This window comes from Equus asinus, chromosome 21 (genome assembly GCF_041296235.1).
Source record: "Equus asinus isolate D_3611 breed Donkey chromosome 21, EquAss-T2T_v2, whole genome shotgun sequence".
Taxonomy (NCBI): Eukaryota; Metazoa; Chordata; class Mammalia; order Perissodactyla; family Equidae; genus Equus; species Equus asinus.
This window is the reverse complement of record NC_091810.1, coordinates 80,936,467-80,960,765: the sequence shown is the minus strand read 5'-3', so window position 1 is coordinate 80,960,765 and position 24,299 is coordinate 80,936,467. Positions and strand designations below refer to the sequence as shown.

The window sequence follows — 24,299 nt, the reverse complement described above, 5'->3', positions numbered from 1 at the left end:
ATCCCTAAGCAAAGGGAAACGAATAAGGTGAATGTTATAATCACCCCAGCTTAGTTCCTGGACAAAATTTCCAGATGGCAGGGCAGAGAGGAGAAAGACAAATAGCCAGATGGCTTTACCAAGTCGAGGAGACAGAGATCATAGGTGGGTAAGGCTGAAGCAAGGAGAATCTGCAGCACAGTGTGCCAAAGAGCAGGGAAGTGCAAAAAGAGACAGGAGAGAGAGACTGAGATCCAGAAATCTGCATACCCTTGAGATTCTGGCTAAATGCCAATTCGAGCATTGGAAAGTTCAGGCAAAGACAACCACCAGGGAAGAAACTTTAATGAGGAGCCTAAGCCAAAGATTTCCTAGAGCTCAAATGGGATTAGGAATCATTTGAGTTCCCATCATTTAGAGTAGAGAAAAATCTCATTGAATAAACAGTGCATTTACTACAGAGTTCAGAAGTAAGCTAAATTCACCCTAGAATAAAGTCTAAAAATCTTGAAAACTAGTCTTGAAAAAATTCAGCTGATCTACGGATAATATGACTACCTGCCAGAACAGAGTTGACCACTCTTTAAACAAAAACAACAAAATCCTTTCAGTGGTATTTAGCACACTCACAATGTTGTGCAACTACCACCTCTATCTAGTTCCAAAATAGTTTCATCATCCCCAAAGAAAATCCCGTAGCCATCAAGCAGTCAGTGCCATTCCCCTCTCCCCAGCCTCTGGAAACCACCAATTTGCTTTCTGTCTCTATAGATTTACCTTTTCCAGATGTTTCATATAAATGAAATCATATAATGTGTGGCCTTTAGTGTCTGGTTTCTTTCATTTAACATAATATTTTTGAGGTTCATCATCCTTCAGTGGGACATGGTTATTCTTTTCAAAAGCAAGTCCTGGAATCAATGGATATCCATATGAGAAAAATGAATCTCAACCCTTACTTCACACCAGACACAAAAATTAACTGAAAATGAATCATAGACCAAAACATAAAAGATGAAGCTATAAAACATCTAAAATAAAACAAGGAAGAAAATACTGCAACTTTGGGGGTAGCCAACTATACTTTTAGAGAGGAAACAAGGCATAACAACAAAAAAATAAAAATTTGATAAGTGAACCTGATCAAAATGTAAAACATCTGCTCTTCAGAAGATATCATTTAGAAAATGAAAAGCTAAGCCACAAACTTGGAGAAAATAACCACAATACATCTATTTGACCAAGGGATTGTATCCAGAATATATAAAGGGCTTTTTAACTCAATAATAAGTCAAATAATCCAATTTAAAAATGGGAAAAGATTTGAACAGATACTTTATCAAAGAAGATACAAAGGTGGCCAATAAAACCATGAAAAGGTGCTCAATATCATTACTCATCAGAGAAATGCAAGTTAAAACTATAGTGAGATACCACAACTCACCTATTAGAATGGCTAAATGTGAAAAGATTGACAACACCAAGTGTTAGCAGGAGGTGGAGCAACTGAAATTCTCCTGCATTGCTGGTGGGAACGAAAATGGTACAACTCCTCAAAAAAGTTTGGCATTTTCTTAACAAGTTAAAAATACACTTACATTTTCTTGACAAGTTAAACATACACTTAGCATTATGACCCAGCAATTCTATTCCTAGATATTAAACCAAAAGAAATGAAAACATATGCCCACCAAAAGACTCATACACTAAATGCTCATAGCCACTTTTTTCATAATATCCCCAAACTGGAGACAACCTAAACATCCAGTAACAGGTGAACGGGGAAACAAACTGGGGTAAAGTCATACAATGGAATACTACTCAGCAATAAAAAAGAATGAACTTTGATACATGCAGCAACGTGGATGAATCTCTAAACAATTATACCAACACAGAAAAGGCCAGACACAAAAGACTATGTACTGTACAATTCCATTTATGTGAAATCCTAGAAAAGGCAAAACCTGTCTATAGTGGTAGAAAGTGGGAATGACTGGGGAGGGGGAGGGGACACTTTGAGAGTGATGGAAATATTCTGTACCTTGACTGTGGTGGTAATTACATGGGTAGGTATATTTGTCAAAATTTATTCAACTGCATATATACTTAAAATGGTACATTTTCTTATAAGTAAATTACACTTCAATAAAAGTGATTTTAAAAAGAAAGAGAAAGAGAGTGTGTGCAAGCCAGCTAAGGGTAAACTAGAGTTGAGTAAGCTAGACTAGGCCCATCATCAATAACACTCCACCCAACCATGCGGCACTTTCAAGAAGGGGCAACCAGAGCCCGCGGTGAATAGTTTGAACCGATCCTGGAAGGGAGAAGCTGCCACTGGCCACATGTTCACTGCATGGAGAAAGCTCTTAAGCCCCAGAAGAGCAAACGGCCAAGAAAGGAGGTGGAGGCCGAGGTCGGGGTATAGCCTGTTCTGAGTCCCTGGTTCTTGGCTCTTGCAAGACCTACTAATAATCACTCCCTCTCCCTTGATCTTTTTAATTTAAGCTGGTTTGGTTGCATTTTTCTCATTTGCCACCAGAAGAGTTTTTGTTGGAAAAGAACACTGAGCTTTGAAGAATGCACATCCCATATTCCGGCCTCGTCCAGTGGCCAAGAGGGAGGGAATGAGGCAGGGAGGGAGGGGCCAGGCCGCTCTTGCCTCTGATTTGTAAACACTGAGGAGATTGGGAAAATGAACTTTGGGTCAGTGCCTGACATTGCCAGGAAAGGCGGCGGAGGGAGAACAAATAACACAAGCTCTGTTCAGGAAGAATGTGGGAGGTGGGCGCGCTGCACTCTGATGTCCTGGTAGCCACCATCCGGCCACAGCTGTACCCTACCTTTCCCGTCTCCCCAGCCCCAGCAGAGCTCACTGTGAGGCCCCATGTGGCAGTACTCGGCCAGAGAGGGCCCCCCTGTGGCACTCCTTGCCCCTCCTGCCTTCCCCTTCCTCTGCCCTGCCCAGGTTAGCCCACACCTCCTGTGAGACACCCCACCCCAGAAGTTATTTAAGACAGCCTGAGGCCGGAGAACCACGGCTGCGGAGAATGTACCGCGGTTGTGTCAGGAAGGGCTCTTCACACGCATGAGCCCATCCACTTCTTACTATTACCCTCCTTACAGTGACCCAGCCAAGAGCCCTGAGCACTGTGCACCGCCCCGCCCCCCCCCAACACAGGAAGGGGCCCTGTGCAGGATTTTTACCAGTGATAACTCACCTGCGTCTAGAGCTCTGCCTTTAGGTACATTACCTCATTTCACCTTCACAGCAACTGTGGGTTGTGAAAAAGCATTCCTACTGAACGGATGAGGAAACCAGCTCAGAGAGGTCAAGGGACCACCTATAGTCGCACAGTACTGAGTGGCAGGTGGATCCCATTCTAGGGTATTGTTTTCCCCCTACATTCCTCTACCTCTGGAGTGTGTGGAGGGATGGGAGGCAGTGTACGGTACAGAGCAGGAAAAATCCTTCTGGTTAGATACCTGCCCTTCTCCCACATGATACTGACCCTAGGCCCTGGGAAAAATCCCATCTGTCACCTGACCCTGTTTCCTTCACCGTGAAGGGATCAAAAGCCTCCAGGTCAGGGATCATGAACTGCTTCTGTAATGGGCTAGCAAGTAAATATTTCAGGCTTTGTGGCCCACACAGTCTCCGGGCACGTACTCAATTCTGCCGTCGAAGCCTGAAAGCATCCATGGACAATACTTGCCTGAAAGAGCATGTGTGCTCCCAAAACATTTTATTTACCTGCACTGAAATCCGAATTTCATATAATTTTCATGTGTCAAAAATATTGTTCTTTTGATTCTCTTTCAACCACTTAAAGATGTGAAAACATTCTTGGCTCACCCAGCTGTACATCAGGCGGCTGGCGGGATCTGGCCCACTGGTCTTAGTTTGCGAACCCCTGCTCTAGGCTAACAGGTTTCCGAAAAGACGAACGAAAGTGTGGCAGGTGCACGGGTGCACCCGGTGCCCCGGCGGGTAGAAGGCACTATGGGGCCAGCCAGGCGCCAGGCTGCTTCGGCGCCCTTTAGATCCAGGCAGCGCGGTGTCCCGCTATGGCTGACCCTTGGCTGGCTCCCGGTCCCCATCCGCCTGGCTCCCAGTGCGCACTCACCCAGGGCCCCCGCGTACAGCAGCGCGCAGATGGCGAGCCTCATTCTCCGCTGCGGGCGCGCGACACCGACTCGGCTCCCCGCGCCTCGGCCACCTGTAACCTGCCCCCGGGGGCCGGGGCGGGGCGGGGGGGGGCGGTAGGGCCCGCCTCCTCCAAAGGGTTCCCCCTTCTGGGCTGACTGCCCTAGCCACGCACACGCACACGCACACACACACACACACACACCCCCCACACCGCACCTCCCCGGGGCAGCTTGCCAGCCGCCCTGGCCCGCCGCGGGGCTGTAGGGCCGCAAGCCGACCCCTCGCCACCGCCCCGCTGCTGCCCCCTCTGCCCAGCGCCCGGAGCTGGACCTCCGCTCGCGGGCTGGGGGTCTGCGTCCTGGGTGTACGAGCCGAGCAGCCTCGGAACCGACTGGACTGAGCGCCCTACTCCACAAAGAGGGAGACTGAGGCCCAAGGCGAGAGCGATCCCCTCCGGTCCCAGGTTAGTTACTGGAACGCAGGTTCCCGGATCCCCAGGCCTTCATTTAGCCAAGCAGCACTGAAATGTTCGGAAAACAGACTCCTCGGGACCGAGGGGTCATCCTCAGGAGCTAAACTGTGGCCCTTCCCCCAGGAAGGCCTGTGCACACGTGTACACAACGTTGTGAACACAATTTTCAGGGATCCTCAGACTCCTCCTCCGAAAGCGTCTCTGTTCTCCACTCCGGGTCCCTCCCAGAAGCCCCCCCAAATGCCACGGTCCCCTGCAACCCTCTGCTGAAGGCTGAGGAGAGGGAAGCTCTGAACCCGGAGAGGGCAGCTGCTAGTCGCCCCTGCAGCCCGCAGCCCCGTCCTATTGAAGTCTGGGCACCCTGCCTGCGAGAAGTCCTCCGAATTTAAACAAAGTTGTAAGGCCTTTTTCTTGAAGAAAAATAAACAGAAGGAAAACTTCACATATCCTAAGTGTACAACTTGATGAAGTGTCACCAGACGAACACACCCGTATAACCAGCACTGTCTCAGGAAACAGAACGTTAACAGAGCTGGATGGCCCCCTGCTGCCCTCTTCCGGTCACTTCCCACCTCCCGCACAAAGACATCCATTATCTCCGCTTCTAACAACAGACACTAATTCTGCTGAGTTTTGAACTCTATAGAGATAGCATCATACAATAAGTACAATTTTGCATCTGGCTTCTTTCACTCAAGGTTATATTTGTAAGATGCATCTATATTGTTGTGTATGGTTGTCCTTCATGCCTTTTCAGTATTGGGTATTACCCCATGCTGTGTATGTAGCACACTTTATCTTTCCTGTTCAGGACCTAGTTTCTAGTTTGGGCTCCTAAAAACAGTGAGTGTTGCTATGAGCATCCTAATAAATGTCTTTTAGCTCATAAAGGTATGCATTTCTGCAGGGTATTTCCCGGGAAGAGTAATTGCTGGGTTATAAAGTAGACATATGTTCAGCTTTAAAAGGTACTGCCAAACAGTTTTCCAAAGGGTTGAGCAATTAACACTCCACCTTAAGAGGATAAGAGTTTGGTTGCTCCACATTTTTGCCTTTTTGGTGGGAGAGTTGGCGGTTTTGCGCTGTAATTTTGAGTTTCTCTGACAACTAATGAGGTTGAGCATCTTTTTATAAGCTTACTGACCATCCAGAGGCCTTCTTGTGTAAAGCATTAGTTTCAGTCTTTTGCTCCGAATACATTTTAAATAGACTTTCTACTGAATTAAGTTTGGGGACTGGCAATATAATAATTCAAACTACAAACCAAGACTCATCTAATAAAGCATCCTCAGAACTGGGCCTAAAAAATATAAGATTGTGTTATAATTGAACCTGAACAGTCTATCATCATTTTGACCCACCATAACTCTTTATTCTGCACCCTCTCCCCGTGTGCAAAGGGTGAATCTCTGCTAAGTAAATATTGTTGCTTGTTTCAGCCCCTACCAAGACTATGAAAAGTTCTTCCTTCTGGCAGAGATTAACCCTGCCCTCCACTAAGGCCAGAGGTGGCCCGGAGGGAGTCAGAAGAGACTGTAAATCACAGGAGAAGTCACATGGTCAAGGGCATGAGACTGTAATACATAAATCTGGACTCTCCTTCCTCTCTCTGAAATACACACAACCCCCCTCAGAGGAAACAGCTTCTCCTCTTCCTTCTTCATCGTACAGACATCGCCATCCTTGAACGATCCAATGGGAGATTGTCACCATTCCTCTCCTCCTTCACATCACCTCTAGCCAACTGAGTTAGGTTTTCAGTTCAGGAAAAGTGCATTGTCCCTCTCTGTGCCGCATGACTAGGAGTAGGGTGGAGTGAGGACGGGACCTCTTACATCTGGGCAGCTTCTAAAGTGACCCTCTGGGCTTCAGAGGGAGACCAGCTGGAACCCACTGAGAAAGGCATAGGAGCCTCAGTTACACAGGGTCTGGGCTGTGCAGAGAGTTTGTCACAGTCCCTGTTGACCGCAGCCCATCTGCTCATGAGCTGGAAATATCCAGCATCCTTCTGATCAGAGATTCAAGCAATCTCTAGACCAGCAATCCCTTCTGAACATCATCCCAAAGGAAAGGAGGAACAAGTCCTCTCCTTGGTGAGACACTCATCAGGAGGTCCTTGGCATGGGATTTGCCCCAGAGACTGTGAAGGGGTAAACCCCGTCCTCTGGGCCTGCTGTGATGGTGACACATAAGTCCTGAAGCTACCCGCTGCACCCACCCCATGCGGAAGACACTAGAGGGCAGAGATTCCGAGGTGGGTCTCTCAGCTACTTCTACTTCTCCTTCCACTCAAGGAATCCTTTGACCTCTCACTTTTGAAAACAAGAATAGCAGTCTCTTCCTCTTTTTAACATAGAGGAAACGGAATTTACGTAGTTTTCATGAGAACCTTTTATTGAACTTATACATACACATAAAGTGTGCAAATCATAAGTGTACAGCCTATGGATTGGCATGACGTGAACACACCCATGTAACTAGTACTCAGATAGAGAAGGAGAATATTACCAGTACCCCTAAAAGCACCCTCATCTGCGTTATGGTCACCAATGATCAAAAGTCATCATTATTCTGATTTTGAACACCATAGATGAATTTCACCTATTTTTGTCCTTTATAAAAATGAAATCATAAACACTGTTTTCTATCTAGCTTCTTTGTCTAAACATAATATTTGTGAGAGCCAACCATGCTGTTCACATATTGTAATTTGTTCATTCTCATTGCTGTGTAGTCTTTCAGTGGAGAATCTATCAACATCTATTGACGGACATTTGTTTTTTGTTTTTTTTTTTATTTGAGGCTATTATGAAGTAATACTTCTGTGAAAATTCCTGCACGTGTCTGTTGGTGAACATGCGTGTGCATTTCTGTTGATATATACACAAGGATGCATTTGCTTGATCACAGGGAATGCCTATGTCAGCTTTCATAACTGCTGCCAGTTTTTTAAAGTGGTTGTACAATTTCCACTCTCCTCCCACTTCCAACAGAGTATGAAAGTTCCAGATGCCCTACATCCTTGCCAACACTTGGTTTGGGCTGACTTTAATTTTAGTTATTCTGGAGCACCTGATGAATTCACTGTAGTTTTAATATTAATTTCCCTGATGACTAACAAAGTTGGAAGCTTTTTCGTATGTTTATTGGCAATTTAGATTCTTATTTTATGATTGCTCATTATTCTATTGGATTGTCTGCTTATTTTTTATTGAGTTGTAGTTCTTTATATATTCTAGATATGAGAACTTTGTTGGACATAGGTATTTCAAATATCTTCTTCCATTTTGTGGCTTTCTTTCTCTCTTTTAATGGTGTCTTTTTATAAACAGAAATTTTGAATATTTCCGAGTCCAATTTCAACACTTTCCTTTATGTTTAGCACTTTTAGTATACTATTTAAGAAATCTTTGCCTGTTCCAAGTTTAGGAAATTATTCTCCTATGTTTTCTTCTAAAATCTGTATAGTTTTACCCTTCACATTTAGATCTAGAATTCAGCTGGAATTGATTTTTTTTTTTAGACATAGACAGATTTGTTTTCCATTCATGTGAAAGAGAAATTAGGTTAAAAGAAGCAGATGACTTTCTTAACCTCACATTTTTTTGCCCCAAATACTCACTCATTAGGTCTTCTTGAATTTAACAAATGATTTATAAACCCTCTCATTTTTGCTGTATAACTACAGTTATAAACTGAATGACTGGGAAAGCTAGCATAATGTCATAGAAGACAAGGCTGAGCCATATGGCCCAGATTTTTTTGGAACTGATGTTTGTGAATGGTGTGAGACGGGAGCCCGTATTCACTTTTTCTTCCACATATATGTCCCATTGACGCAACACCATTTACTGGAAAGGTAACTCCCTCCTCACTTCACTTTAGTCTAAACTGTGTCAAAAATCAGGTAGCTGTATACGTGTTTCCGGACTCTCCATGCTATTCTACTGGTCTATATATCACTCCTTCTGTTTGTATCTCACCATCTCGATTTCTGTAGCTTTATAACAGGACTTGATATCTCACAGTGTAGAGTCCTCCAGCTCGTTCTCCTACAAGATGGACGTGGGCTTGTTTGTCCGTTGTTGTTGTTGTCTTGGCTTTCGCAGTTCCACATAAATTTTAGAATTGACATGTCAATTTCCAGAAAAAATACCTGCAGAGATTTGATTGGAACTATACAGAAATATAGGTCAGTTGGGGGGATGTGACATCTTGGCAATATTAAGCCTTGCAATTCATGAATATGGTGCATCCCTCCAGTTATTTAGGTCTTTGTCACCAGGTCTTCTCTTGATAATATTGTGCAGTATTCAGTTTAGAGGCTTTGCACATCCTTACTGGATTTGTTCCTAGATATAAGCTGGGTTTTTTTTGGTGCTATTCCAAATGGTATCATGATTTTAATTCATTTTCTATTTGTTTGTTGCTGATATGTGAAAAAACAATAGGTTTTTGTATATTGACCTTGAATCCAGTGACCTTGCTAAATTATCTTATTAATTATAATAGTTTCTTTCGGATTTTCTGTGCGCATCCTTATGTCTTCTGTGAGCAGTGTCCGTTTTGTTTCTTCCTTTCTGATCCTTATAGTTTTATTCTTTTTTGTATTTACTACACTGACTAGACTTTCCAGTACATTATTGCATAGAGGTAGTGATAGATGAAGAAAGTTTTCAACAATTCCCCGCTAGGTAAAACGTTTGCTGGTGTTTTGTTTGCTTTGTTTAGATATCAGTTAACATATTAAAGAAGCTCCCTTCCTTCCTGAGTTTCCTAAAATTTTTTTTTATCATGAATGGGTGTTGCTTTTTATCAGGTATTTTTTCCTGTGCCTATGGAGATAATTATATGATTTCTCCTCCTTTTCATGTTACTGTGGTAAACTATTCTAATTGATTTTTAAATGTTAAATCACTATTACATTCCTGGAATAAACCCGACTTGGTTGTCATGTATAATGCTTTTTATATATTGTTGAATTTGAATTTCTAATATTTTGTTTATGATATTTCTGCATCTATCTCATCTTTTTTCATGAGACAAATCATTCTGTGGTTTTCTTTGATTTTACTGTTTGGTTTTAAGGTTATGATGGCTTGTACAATGAACTGAGAAATATTACCTCTTTTCTTATCTTGTGGAAGACATTCTGTAAGAGCAGTGTTATTTTCTTCTTAAATGTTTGGAAGACCTCACCAGTGAAGCCACCTGTGTCTAGAATTTTCTTTGTGGAAAAGTTTTTAATAACAGATCAAATTTCTTTAACAGTGAGAGAAATATTCAGATTTTCTGACTCTTCAAGTTCCTTCAAGGTAAGGTTTTTTTTCAAGAAATTTGTCCATTTCATCTAAATTTCAAATTCATTGATTTAAAGTTGTTCACAATATTATCTTTATACTTTTTTTATGTTTACCAGTTTACTATAAAGGATACAGACACACAGCCAGATGAAGAGGTTCATCGGTGAGGTCTAGAAGGGGCCCAGGCACAGGAGCTTCTGTCCTTGAGGAACGGGGGCGCACCACCCTCCCAGCACGCTGATGCCTTCACCAACCTGGAAGCTCTTCACGTGTGGAGGATTCTTGCTATAATCCTCTTTTTCATTGCTGGCATTGGTAATTTATGTTTTCTCCTTTTCCTCGATTGGTATTGCCAGAGATTGGCATTATCTATTTTATCAGTCTTCACAGAGAGCCAACTTTTGGCTTTCTTGATTTTCTCTATTGTACATTCATCCGTTATTTCATTGATTTCTTCTCTCTTGACTTTCTTTGGGTTTTGTTCTTTTTCTAGTTTATATAAAAGGAAGCTAGTATTATTGATTTTCAGCCTCTATTCCACTCTAATACAGGCGTTGAAGGCTATAAATTCCCTATAACCACTCTTTTTCTTGATATGTTATATCCTTATGCTTATCCAGTTCAAAATGTATTCTAATTTTCATTGTCATTTCTTATTTGATTCATAGTTTATTTAGAAATGTATCGCTTGATTTCCAATGTCTGTAATTTCCTAGTTATCTCATGCTGTTTAGCGTAATTCCACTATGGTAAGATACACACTGAACAATTTCAGTCTTTTGAAATGTGTTGAAGTTTGTTTCATGGCCTAACACATAGTGACATTTTACTGTTTAGGGTGCATTTTAAAAAAATGAATATTCTGTGGTTGTTGGGTAAAGTGTTTTATTTATGTATATATGTATATACCATATATATTATATGTATATTATTTTTTATGTGTTTTATTTATGTATATTTGTACGTTATGTTATATATAAATAAAATACATATGCACAAATATATGTATAGTGTGTGTGCATATACATATATGTATATATATCCCTATTTGAAAATTGTGTTGTTCAGTTCTATTTTTGGGGGGGGGGTCCGATTTTTCTATTAGCACTCGAGAGAGGTATGTTAAAGTTCCCCACTATGACTATGGATCTGTTTATTTCTTCTTTTAATTCTGCCAACTTCTGCTTTATGTATTTTAAAACTATGTTTTTGAGTGCATACATATTTGGGAGTGTGAGATCTGACTGGTGAGTTAGTCCCTTTCTTATTGTGATCATTGTGAAATGCCTCTTTTTATCTCTAGTAATGTTTCCTGTCTTAAAGTCTTCTTTGTCTAATATTGGTATAGTTACAACATCTTTCTTTTGGCTATTGTATGCATGGAGTATGTTTTAATCCTGTTGCGTTCAGTGTTTTAGTGTCCTTATATTTGAAGTGTGTCTTTTATAAGCAGCATATATTTTTTAAATTCCATCTGACCGTCTTAGACTTTTTTTTTTGAGGAAGATTAGCCCTCTGCTAACATCTACCACCAATCCTCCTCTTTTTGCTGAGGAAGACTGGCCCTGAGCTAATATCCATGCCTATCTTCCTCTACTTTATATGTGGGATGCCTACCACAGCATGGCTTGATAAGCAGTGCATAGGTCCACACCCGGGATCCGAACCAGCAAACCCCAGGCTGCCAAAGCGGAATGTGCAAACTTAACTGCTGCACCACGGGACCAGCCCCTCATCTTAGACTTTTAATTGGCATATATAGTTTGTTGACATTTAATGTAATTACTGATATATTTTGGTGTTATTCACTGCCTTACTACGGAGATGCATCACTTAACCATGGGAATATATTTGAGAAATTTGTCGTTAGGCGGTCTCATCGTTGTGTGAACATCATAGTGTGTACTCACACAAGCCTAGAGGGTATAGCCTACTACACACCTAGGCTATATGGTACTAATTTTATGAGACCACTGTCATATGTGCAGTTCATTTTTGACTGAGAGATCGTTATGCAGAGCATGACGGATTTGCTTTCTACTTGGCTAACCATTTTTTTAAAAAAAGATTTTATTTTTCCTTTTTCTCCCCAAAGCCCCCCAGTACATAGTTGTGTATTTTTAGTTGTGGGTCCTTCTAGTTGTGGCACGTGGGATGCCGCCTCAGCATGGCTTGACTAGCGGTGCCATGTCCGCGCCCAGGATTCTAATCGGCAAAACCCTGGGGCCACTGAAGCGGAGCGCACCAACTTAACCACTCGGCCACGGTGTTCCCTTTCTTCTCTTGTCTTCTTTTAGATTAATCAATCTTTTAATTTGTCCATCCTTTCCCCTCTATTCACTTGTTAATTACATTTTCTTTTCCTTTTCTTTTAGTGAATACCCAATAGATTACAACACACACCCTTGATTTATCATAGTGTAAAAACACTATCACTTCTACAAGTTCCTTGCTAATGCTATGGACTTTGTAACATTTTAAGTGCATTTCCTCTCTTCTGTCTGCTGTGTTATTGTTATGCACTTTTAATTACATTTATACTTTGGAATGTCATAAAATATTATTAAGTCAATATTTATTTACAACCACATATTTCCTCTTTTCATTGCTCTCCACTCCTTCCTCAATTTCTATCTTTCCATCTGGGGTCATTTTTATTCTGTCTGAAGAATTCTGGGGGCCGGCCCCATGGCTGAGTGGTTAAGTTCGTGCGCTCCACTTCGGTGGCCCAGGGTTTCACCGGTTCAAGTCCTGGGTGCGGACATGGCACCACTCATCAAGCCATGCTGAGGCGGCGTCCCACATGCCACAACTAGAAGGACTCACAACTAAAAATACACAACTATATACTGGGGGGCTTTGGGGGAAAAAGGAAAAATAAAAATTTAAAAAAAAATTCTTTTCCCTTAGTACAAATCTAGCAAAGAATTTTCCCACAGTTTTAAATGTTTTTAACTAACAGTTTTGTACGATGTTTTTGCCCCACTCAGTATAATATTGTACTCTGTTAATTATTTTCTTTCTTAACTTTAATAATGTCATTTTATTGTTTTCTTTTGTCCATAATTTCTGTTGAGAAGTCAACTAAGTCAACTGTTGCTCCTTTGAAGGTAATGTGTCTTTTTCCTCTGGCTGCTTTTAAAATATTCTCATCATCTTCTTTATTTTCTTTGGTTTGTCCCTGATGTGCCTTACTGTGACTTTACTCTAGCTATGAATATATGGACTGTTTTTCATCGCTTTTGGAAAATTCTCAGCCATTATTTGTTTAAATGTTCCTCTTGCCTCTTGTTTCTTCTACTTCTGTGACTATAATCCTATGTGTAGTAATCTTCTTAAAATACGCACATATATCATGCTTTTTCTGTATTTCTATTCTTTCTTTTTTTCTCACTGTGCTTTAGTTTTATATTGACCTGTCTTCCAGTTTACTAATCCTCTCTTCTGTGCATCTATTGTACTCTTAAATTCATTTATCAAGAAATTAACATCAATTATTGCCTTTTTCAAGTAAACTCACATCTTAGATTCTCTTCTGGAGTAAAACAGGCTCTTTGTTGCTTATGAGGTTATTTCTGAGTTATAAAAGTTGTCTTTCCATGTTTTTGTAGTTCCTGGATTCCCTCACTCAATCTTGGCTGCCACAGTCATACAGACAGAAAGTGCCAGGATACTTTTTCTTGCATCTGGAGTGGAATTATTGCCTTTTTCACTTCTAGAATTTCCATTTGATTTCTTATTTATATACTCCAATTCTCTGATGAAATTCTCCATCCTTTCTGCTATTTTCACCATCTTTTCCCCTGTTTTCCCCACACTTTACTCTATTTTCTTGGCCTTATTGATCATAGTTTTTAAGGGTCCTTGTCTGTCTGCTAATTGAAATATCTGGATTATTTGCAGGTATATTTATTTTATGTGTCTTTCTATCAGTGTTTTGGACATATAGTTCTCTTGGCATGCCTTTTACTTTTTGCTTGAACAACTGGACATTGTGTACGAAATTTTTTAGAAGCTCCAGATGATATACATCATTTCCAAGGTACATTCAGTCTTTTAAGAAAATAAAATGAGGACTGATCACTTTGATCCACTCAGATTGGGCTGAACCAAGGCTAGGCTGCAGTTTGGGTGCCCTCTCTAATGCCAACTGAAAGCCTGGTGTGGTAGACAGAATAATGGCCCCCCCGAAGATGTCCATGTCCTAACCCACAAACTGTGGAAATGTTGCATTTCGTGGCAGGGCCACTCAGGTTCCAGCTAGAATTAAAGTTGCTAATCAGGTGGCTTTGGGATGAAGAGATTATCCTGGATTATCTGGGTAGGCAAAGGTAATCGTAAGAGTCCTTTAATTGTGGAAGAGGGAACCAAAAGAGTTAGCGTCTGAGTGCTGCAATGTAAGAAAGACCCTGGGGGTCGGCCGGTGGCGCAGCGGTTAAGTGCACATGTTCCACTTTGGCGGCCCGGTGTTCGCTGTTTGGGATCCTCGGTGCTGACATGGCACCGCTTGGCAAGCCATGCTGTGGCAGGCGTCCCACATATGAAATAGAGGAAGATGGACACGGATGTTAGCTCAGGGCCAGTCTTCCTCAACAAAAAGAGGAGGATTGGCAGCAGATGTTAGCTCAGGGCTAGTCTTCCTCACACACACACACAAAAGAGTCTGCCATTCCTGGCTTTGAAGATGGGAGTGGGTGGGACCATAAGCCAAGAAACATGACCAGCTCTAAAGTTGGAAAAGGCAAGAAAATGGATTCTCCTGTCAAGCCTTCAGAAAAGAGCACAGCCCTACTGACACCTTCAACTTTGCCCAGTGAGACCCATTTTTCACTTATGACCTACAGAACTGTAAGATAATAAATTTGCGTTATTTTAAGCCACTAAGTTTGTGGTAATTGTTACAGCAGCAATAGGAAACAAATATACCTGGTCTATTCCTTGGACCCTCTACAGAGTGGAATTGTCCCTTTTGCCTCCCATCCATGGAGCTTCAAATTGTGCCAAATATCCAAAGGGGAAAATGAGTCATCTGTCAGGCTTAGTTCTCTGCACCTCCCTTCTCACTGGGACCTTGCCTCCACTTCTGTCATTTCCAGCCCCGGACTGCCAGAGCTCTGCTAGCAGTGCCCCCAGCTCAGGTGAAGCCAAATGCCTCTTGCCTTGTGCCCAGAAGTGGCAGGTTCCCCCAGGGAGATGTGACTGCAGAATGTCATCTCACCTCTCTGTGTTATCCCCTCCCCTTCCAGAAAGTTGGCCCCTCTAGTGTCTAATGCTCTTAAATAGATGTTTTTTGGGTGCTGTATCCACATCTTGTAGATGCACTCAACAAGGGCACAATTCCTGCAAACCTACTTCATCACGACACAAGCACAAGTGCGGACTACATTAGATACTAATTCTTAACTTTCATTTTTTAAAACTCTAGTATATTATTTCTGAATGAATGAATTTCACAGGTTATTGTGCTCATTTATAACCACCCTAGCCCTTCCTTCATTTATTCATAACTTTGAAAGGAAATAGGGTCTCTGAGAGTGGAGACCACATTTTTCTTGTTCAACACACTAATCCTAGGTTGGAAAATAGTGCCTGGGATAACATAGGGCTCAAAAAAAGTGATCGAATAGATGAATAAGTGCACATAAATGACTGTCTCAAAAGTAGGTTGAGCAAGCTTCTCTGCAGACCTGTGGACAAAAGGCAAATAGGGTCCAGAGGTGAACATTCCTCTCAAGGTTAATGATCCACCTAAAACTAACACAGCCCAAATCCATCAGGGCCAAGGTGCCCTCTGACCTCTGAGTGGAGCAACCTACAAAAACTTCCTATGTACAGGGACAAGGTCACATTGCAAAGGAAGGAACCCAAAGTGTTCAAGCCATCTCTGTTGCATTGGCACAAACTCTCACAATACAGAGCAGAAGGGTAGAAGATCGTGCTGTAGGAAAGAATTTAAAGATGTCATGGCAAGAATGGCCTTGGAAAATTAAGAATTTGTAAATTTATCATGAACTGTGTACCAGGCACTAAGGTGATTTTCAAATATTAATTTATAGTAACCCTATAGGTAAATGCTATTCTCATTCCCATTTCATACAGGAAGAAAATGAAGCACAGAGAAGTTAAGTAACTTGCCCAAGGTCAGACAACTAGTACACATCAGAGCCAGCGTTCAAACTAGGCAGCTTGCTTCCATAGTCAATGCTCTTCTCCATGTGGCCTCTGGCATTTGTCTCTGGAGTAATTTCACTCTTTCCTCTTTCCAAGGGCTTTGTAGTAACAGAGACAATTTTTGAATTGGCAAAACATTTTTCCAAATCTTGCCAAGTTCAGAATTGACTAGGTTAGTACTAGCTGCCATAACAGATAAAGCTCCAAATCTCAATGGTTTAACATGATGGCAGTTGACTTCCGGCTAATATAAAGCCCAATTGGCAGCAGGGGTGGTAATTTGTTGGAGAGGCAGGGGTGGGGAGCTCACCTTCATAGTTCTGGTCGGTCGTTCAGAGATCCAGACGGAGGGAGGCTCTGCCATTTTCAACGTGGGGCTTCCAAGAACGCCCTGTGTGTTGACACCCAGAATAAGGAAGAGTGTGGAAGGTAGTACAAGAGTCTTGTTTATGGACCAGGCCTGGAAGTAATAAACATCACTTCTACCTGTAGTCTATTGGCCATAACTCAGTGCATGAGCACATCTAAATGCAAAGAGGAGGGGAATTGGAATCCCTGCCTGGGCAACTTTTTCCCAGCAACAACACGCACTGTGAAAGGGAAGCATACATCTTGGATCTTTTGTCTTAGACTGCCCCCAGAAAACAGACTTTTACACACGACTTTTCAAATGTTTTGTTTAGTGAGTAAAGAAACACAGGTAAGAGAATGAGGAAGTGAGATAAGAAAAAGAAGGCATCTAAAGGATGTATTATGTCAGCTACCACGTGGAGACCAGGGCTTAATTCCACTGGGGAAACTCTGAGAGCCACGGTAGAATATCCCATCCCAGGAGTTTGCAAACAAGAGTCTTTGTACACCAATTCCTGTCAGTCATTGAGGGTTTTTTCCATGGGTCGTAAGTCCTCTTGCCCTTTGGCCTACTGTGTAGGTGGCAAAGCAGACTCCTGGTGTCAGAGAATGCCTTCATACAAACACACATGCTGGCATCTGGAAGTTTCCCAATGTGTTTAAGAGTGGTAAGGTGGAGGGGATATGTGTGGGTAGCTAAGGGTCTGCTAAATGGTCTCTGCCAGAATCCACCATAGGCCAGAATCCAGTGACAAATGGACTAAAAACACAAGTTGCTGCCCACCCCTCCCCTGCCCTGTTGCGTACCTGATATACAATGCTGGGGCAGGGACAGAATAACTACAATAAAACTCCCTTCCAGAAAGGGGAGGAGAGGAGGCCCGTAGCCATTGCTGGGCAGTATCAACTCTGAAGTCCTACCGGGCAGGCACTGGCTCCTCCGCCTGATTAGATTCAGATTCAGCTCTCTGAAAGTAGCTCCTTCACTCACTGCTCTCTAAGGTCCCTGGCACCTCTCTCTGGGAGGGTCTTCCTTTTCCATTATCCTCTCTTGCCATTTCTGGAGAGGTATGGAGGAGTTTGTGCTCCTTGGGGGCTGGATGACTTTTCACCCACTTCTGCCTATGCAAGCTTGAAGACTGTATCAAAGTTCGAATACTCCAGGCTTCTGGTTTCTTCACAAAGCAATTATCTCAAAACTCTAGTAAACTTCAGGTCTATCTGCTTCCAGTCAGTTTCACGTGGTAGTGGGGGACGTCTCACATATGAGACAAGGGCAAGGGCAAGGGCAAGGCCTGACTGATTAGACTGGTGAAGAAACATGAGACACTTTTAGATTTAGATGGTTTATTACTTCTATAGATGGGAAAAAAGAAGAAGAAGCCAAAGGTGCCGGCTCCCCGGGTCCTCCTCCCAGATGCCAAAAAAGATGCCACTGAGACAAAATGGGCTATTATGGGAAGTCCTATTGCTGAGGAACCAAATTAGATAGCAGCTAAGTGGTTTCATAATCTGCAGCTCTATTCTGAGGGGAGTGGTGCAGAAAACTCGATACCTCATCAGAATCTGGGAGGTGATGAGAAACTACCTGACGACAGCTTCCGGGGATGGGGGGGAGTGGGGTGGCGGAAGACAAGTGGGAGGTGGCCTCCCAGCTAGCAGCTCCTTAGAGGCCTCCCTTCCTCTCGTGTTCCAGCAGGAGCACATGGTGTTTAGCTGAGGCTCAGACATGCTGTAATTCCAACCTCTGCCTACGTGGATATGTGCAAGGTTGCCAGGAAGCCATAGCAGAGCTGTTCCCCTATGGTAGTAACCACACCTGCTGTTCTCTCCTATGCTAATTTTCAAGCCTGGTTGCTATCCTTGGCCCCATACGTCTCTCTCTCTCAACTGATGATGCCTACCCAGCTTGGGTGGGAGGACCATATTCTTAACTAGATCTTTTCTACATGGAAGGGTTGTAATGGACATTTGTTGCCAAAAACCTCTCTCAGCTTTATCTCTTGTTTTCAGGGCCTAGATACAGTCAGCTTTTCCAACCTTGCAAAATGCCACATTTGTGGATTTTTTTAATTCCTTTTCATTTTTTGCTTGCAAACAAGCCAATTCTTCCCTGAGTTTGTCTCTTTCTTATAATATCTAATTAAATGCAGCCAGTAGAGTGAGCCCCAGTGGCCTAGTGATTAAGTTTGGTGCACTCTGCTCTGGTGGCCCAGGTTCAGTTTCTGGGTGCAGATCTACACCACTCATCTGTCAGTGGCCATGCTGTGGAAGCAGCTCACATACAAAAAAAAAAAAGAGGAAGACCGTCAATAGATGTTAGCTCAGGGCTAATCTTCCTCAGCAAAAATAAATAAATAAATAAATAAATGCAGCCAGTAGCAACCAACATGTGCCACTTACGTTCCATTTTGCCTCCTCTTCCTACACCTCAGCAGACTCAGTAGGCCTATGCTCTACCTTCCAAGTTACTGAAGACAACCATTTAAACAAATGTTTTGCACTGCTATTTCTGCAGCAATACAGATCATTTACTAATTTCATTTTTAAACTATACATCCTTTTATTTATACATATTTATTCATTTACAGCTCTGGAAACGTAAATATAAAACCCTCAGAAAATCTATTTTTAGTTTATCTTTTAATTTTGATAAATCTTCTCTATATAGTAAAATATAACAGAAATAAATACTTATACTCCCACCACCTATATTTTAAAAGTAACTATTTTGTCATATTTGTTTCCTGTGTTTTTTCATTCTACAAACAGATAAAGTTCCCTTTAATCCTACTCCTAGCAGGGTCTGGAGTGTCTGGTTCTAGGTGACAAAACTGACAAAGAAACAGGGGGGTGATCCTAAATGTCAGGGAGGTAAGGGAAAAGTTAATCCTTGAACCCATTTTCTGAGGCAGCTTCCTGAGGGCACATCACAACTATTCTTCGTTTTCACCAAAATCTTCATGGACCACAACCCATGTCACCACTTTCACCCTTTCCTAAACGATTGCTGTTCAAGCAAACTTTAAAAAGTGCATCAGAACCTCCTGGAGGGCTTGTTAAAGCACAGAACGCTGGAACCCACCCCAGAGTTCCTGACTCAGCGTGTCCAAAGTCAGGCCCAAAACTTTCATTGCTAAGAAGTTCTCAGGTGATGCTGAGGCAGCTGGTCCAGGCACCACACTGGATAGAGAACCACTGTTCTCGCTAATGCCCAGGATTAGGTACTTCAGGGACAGATACAGACCCTCTCTGCCCATGTGGAGACACAGACGGGAGAACCTGTCACCTGGTCTCATACTCTAAAGACGAATCCACTCCCCTGCTATTCAAATCCAGCTGCTAAAACCTACGGGATTGATCTCATTGTCCTCGTCCTCTTCATTAGAAGCATCTATGAATCTCCTCCTCTTGAGAGGCCTCCACTCAGCCCCAGAAATGTCAGGAACGGGCTCCTGCCCGGGTGCTGACCTTCGTGCAGAGAAGGGCAGGCAGCATGTGACAAGGACCAGTGTGGTGTGTCAGGAAGGGGACAAGGTTTCCAGTCATGGTACTGCCTCTTCTCAAGCCCAGGTGCGGCCACATCCTGGCTGTGTGGCCCTGGGCGAGTCACACAGTCCCTGAGCCTCTCTTTCCCCATCTACATAGCACAGGACAGTGATGCCCACATACCAGAGGAGTGCTGAGTAAACGAGAATAGTGCAAGCAGGAGTCTTTGATCTACTGTAAAGCACCACAGCTTCATGAAGCTTTGCGCCTTTACAATTAACTGTGGCATCTCCTTTTTGTTCTTTTTTTTTCACCTCTAGTAACTTTTGTTTATTTCTAAAGCTTTCTTCACCCTCTCCTCAACAACAGGCCTTTATTTTTGAGTCCCAGGGTTACTGATCTGACTCACCTTCCACGGGTGTATGCACACACGTAGACTCAAGCTGCCCACTGCCATCTGTAGGCACTAAAAAGAAAAACAAGAACAAGCGAGGGATATGGCATTAAACTCTCACTTTACTCAATCCACCGTCATAAGCTTCTCAATCTCAAGAGTCAAGAATAAAACGAGGAGAAACACTAACTAAACAGCTTGTCGTTGGTCATCAACAAGATTCTGCCGTCCCATTTTACCTCCTCTCCCCCGATCTTTGCCATTTGAACATTAGGTTCCATCCCAGAATCTCGCCAACACTCAGGGAGCTATAGAGAAAAGAAATGAGATGATCATTGAAAGGGGAGGTCTTGGCAAAGACCCCTTTGCACTAGGCGTGTAATGCAAGTCATCCTGACTTATTTCTTCCCTTCAGACCTCTTGGCTGTGCTAGGCGGTGACTATATTCCTGCTACATTGGAGGAGAAAGAACCCAGGCTGTAGAGTCAAAAAGACGTGGACGCCATCTTAATTCTACGACTTACTGTGTGACCTTGGACACATCATTTAACTTCCCTAAGCCTCAGCTTTGACATCTGTAAAATGCAGATACCATAGATTTGTTCTGAATGGTAATATATGGTTTTGCGCGCACTGCCTGGCAGGCGGCAGGTGCACAACACTGAGGACGCCCTGTTCTTCGCTGCCTTTCCTTCGCCCCGGGTGGCACCTCCTCTAAGGTACTGCGGCCCCTAGCCGCGGTCCCCAGCCCTGGGCGCTGGACCATGCTAAGCCGACCCGGCCAGCCCTTCAAAGCCCTGAGCGCCAGGCGGTGCTGCCCAAGGCCGCCGAGAACTCTCTCCAACTAACACGCCCCGCCTCCTCCCGCAGCGGCGGTGGCGTCACTTCCGACGGAAGAGGCGGGCGCGTCCGCGCGTTGGCGCGAAAGTCGGTTCCCGGCCCCGGCTGTTTCCGGGTTCTGCCGTAGCCTCGGGCCGGGGGCGCCGCGGCGGGCGGGCGGGCGGGTGTGCGCCGGGGGGGCGCCCGACCCCACCCGCCGCCCCACAACCCCTACCCAGGCTCCGCCGAGGTGAGTGCGGCCGGAGCGGGACCCCAGCGAAGGGCCCGGCGCCTCTTCTGGCCTCGGGGTTCTCGTTTCCGGCCCTGGTAACCGGCCCTCGGACGGGCGGTGGGACTCGGGCCCCGAGGGACGTGGCTGCGGCTGCACCGAGAGCCGGGCCTTTCCCTGGGAGCTGGGGAGCCGGAGCGGCCGGCCCTGTAGGCGGCATGTCCTGCTAGCTGGCTTCCAGGTTTATATAAAAGCCGTTTACCGAGGGGTGGACAGGCTTTGAGGGCCGTGGAGACGCGCGGGGACAGATTCGTTGTGTGTGTCCCTAAGCCAAGTGCAATTGAATGCCCTTTAGCTTAGGGGACTTAGAGCCCCATAGTAAAGGCCCTCAGTGTGTTCAGTGTAGGGACATTAATTTCATTCTCTGATTTGCAAGGATTGGTGTTGTCATCTTTTCCCTTGACTTTGCCCACATTCCTGCGTTTCTTGAAAAGATCGTGGACGAGTCCATGAGCGAGGCCAGAATGCCAATCTCTAGGCATTCTTGTCTGTGCATTAAAATAGGTGCTTTAAACATTTAACTCCGTACTTGATGTGTTTCTGTTCTCGTTAATGGTTCCTTTATTTTGACAGTTCAAAAATGTCCAGAAATGAGAAAGAACCGTTTTTGGTGAAGTTTTTAAAGTCTTCAGACAATTCTGAATGTTTTTTTAAAGCTCTTGAGGTAAGGATAGTTGACAACGGCTTGTTTGAATCTGTGAATTCATTTTCTTGTTTTTAGTGTTTTTGATTTGTTGTGCTTTTTATGTCTTCATAACAGCTTATTTTCATAGTAATTTACTGTAGTCTGCATTAATATAGATACATCATTCTTACGTATTTTTGAATTGATGTAAGTATATCATTATTATGTATCTTGGGGGGCTTGAAATCTATCAGGACATTTCTCTTGAAAGTGACAGATCTGCTTTTCTTGAAAATTAAGTTGCTTTCTTTTGTCTGCTACCCAGAGTAGACCTTTGTGTGCTGAAAATATTTGAATCGGTCATGTACTGGTTACACTTCATCTTTTGGTTAATTGTTAAAAGTGTGTTTCGTCCTTTACAGTAGAATATGGGAGGATGTAGGGTAGTATAGAGCCGGGCTACTCACAGGCTCCAGCAGCCTCCGCATGGCCTGACACTTTGTTCGAAATGCAGATCCTAGGGCCCCACCTCAGACTTACCAGTTAGAATCTGCAGTTTAACAAGATTCGCAGTGTGATTCCTGTGTACATTCAAGTCTTAAGAAGCACTGATGTAGCACGTTTTTCTTCAAAGTTCATTCATTCAGCAAGTACTTATTGAATGTCCGTGATCTGATAAGCACTATTTTAGTACTTGTGACACAGCAGTGATCAGAGCAGGCAAAGATCCATGCTTTCTCAGCTTACATTCTGTTCCAGCAGGAAGAAATAGACATTGATCAGACCTGATAAATGAGTAAAGTATATAGTATGTTACAAGATGCTAAGTGCTATGGGAAGAGAAAAGAGCAAAACAGGTTAAGGGTTCTGGAGGATGTTTGTTGGGGGAGAAGGAGAAGAGAAGGTTACGACTTTAAATAGAGTGTGATCAGGGTAGGCTTTGTGGAGAAGATGACGTTTGAGTACACTTGGAGGAGGTGAGGTAGCCATGTGGATATCTGGGGAAGAAAGATTCAGGCAGAGGGAACAAGCGTACACAGGCCGCTGGGAAAGTGCTTGGAGAGTCTGTCCAATATAGTGTGGCTCTAGTGTGGTGAGCAAAGGGTGGGGGGAGAATATTAAGGGATGCTTCAGAGAGTAAGAGTAAAGGGGTCGTGTAGGGCCATGTGGACCATTATAAACACTTTAGCTTTTTCTTTCGGTGAGATGGAGAGCCACTGGAGGGGTTTAATCAGAAGAGTAACATGATCTGAGTTAACCGTTTAAAAGGATCACTCTTAAGTATTTAACATACGAACTTCAAGATTGGTTCAGAAAATGAGTGCTTACTAGGTGCCAGGATATGGTGGCAAACAAGGTAGATGATGAAACTGTCATTCTTATAAAGGAGACTCTATATAAAACCTCTATATACGTAATATCAATGTTATTTTTCTTCATAAAATAGACTAGAGGGATGGGGAAGCGTATTTTAGAAGGCATGATCAGGAAAGGCATCTCTGAGGAGGTGACATTTGAGCAGATCTGATTGAAGTGGGGGATCAAGTCAGGTGAAGGCCTGGGAGAAGAGTATTCCAGGCAGTGGGAGCCAGAGCAAAGCCTTTCCATGAGGTCCTGCTTAGCTTGTTCCAGGCCTAGAAGAAAACAGGAGTGGCTAGAGTAAGCAAGAGGGATGAGCGGTAGAAGGTCAGAGGGGAGATGGGCAGGGCTGAGACTCAGGTCTGTAGGCCATTGTAAGGAACGTGGATTTTATTGAGTGTGGTGGGAAGCTCTTGGAAGTTTTTGAGCAGGGAATGACATGACCTGATTACTAGCTCCTGCACGGAGAATAGATTTAGGGCAAGGGAGAGAGAAGGAACCACTTTGGAGACGTCTGCAGAGGGCCAGGTGACAGATGATGGTAGCTGTCAAGAGGGAAAAAGCTAGATTGAGATGGATTTTGAAAATAGAATTCATAGGACTTAAATACCAGTGAATAATTTCTGGTGTCTTCTTATTTCATTCTTCTTTCAGTCAATAAAAGAGTTCCAATCAGAAGAATATCTTCAGATTATTACAGAAGAAGAGGCATTGAAGATAAGGGAGAATGATCGATCACTTTATATCTGTGACCCTTTTAGTGGCATTGTCTTTGATCACCTCAGAAAGGTTTGCTAACTTTTAGTGTGTTCCTTTGGTAATCTGTTTTTTGGTTTGTTTGTGCTCCAGTGAACATAGTTCTTTACTGATCATGAAGTATTATGCACATTATGAATCCAGA

At 43.3% G+C, this 24,299-nt stretch overlaps 2 protein-coding genes and 1 long non-coding RNA gene across 8 annotated transcripts in view; 2 read left to right on the top strand and 1 right to left on the bottom strand.

Annotated features, from left to right (window-relative positions):
* LOC106823199 (inhibitor of carbonic anhydrase) overlaps positions 1 to 21,167 on the bottom strand; it is a 53,899-nt gene extending 32,732 nt beyond the window's left edge. Inside the window, exons 1-4 of one of the 2 annotated variants that reach the window (XM_044755146.2) lie at positions 20,831 to 21,167; positions 20,546 to 20,614; positions 20,322 to 20,378; positions 16,383 to 16,463 (exon numbers count right to left, since the gene is read on the bottom strand). Coding sequence is in view for 1 of the 2 variants with exons in the window: in XM_014828742.3 (XP_014684228.1) it covers positions 4,104 to 4,146 (43 nt within the window). In the remaining variant the exon portion in view is untranslated. Of the gene's footprint in view, positions 1 to 4,103; positions 4,328 to 16,382; positions 16,464 to 20,321; positions 20,379 to 20,545; positions 20,615 to 20,830 lie in introns of those variants that run through there. The other variant, XM_014828742.3, reaches the window with a different exon arrangement.
* Positions 4,463 to 10,216, top strand: LOC139041428 (uncharacterized). The gene is made up of 3 exons (XR_011496530.1): positions 4,463 to 4,589; positions 9,870 to 9,913; positions 10,018 to 10,216. It is a non-coding gene; the product is annotated as an uncharacterized lncRNA (long non-coding RNA).
* A 40-nt stretch (positions 21,168 to 21,207) lies between the features above and the next one.
* TOPBP1 (DNA topoisomerase II binding protein 1) overlaps positions 21,208 to 24,299 on the top strand; it is a 61,566-nt gene continuing 58,474 nt past the window's right edge. For 3 of the 5 annotated variants that reach the window (XM_070493265.1, XM_044755140.2, XM_044755141.2), the window contains exons 1-3: positions 21,241 to 21,375; positions 21,988 to 22,078; positions 24,053 to 24,187. In XM_070493265.1, the coding sequence (XP_070349366.1) occupies positions 21,995 to 22,078; positions 24,053 to 24,187 (219 nt within the window). In that variant the 5' untranslated portion in view covers positions 21,241 to 21,375; positions 21,988 to 21,994. Of the gene's footprint in view, positions 21,376 to 21,987; positions 22,079 to 24,052; positions 24,188 to 24,299 lie in introns of all 5 variants that reach the window. The other 2 variants (XM_070493268.1, XM_044755139.2) reach the window with 2 other exon arrangements.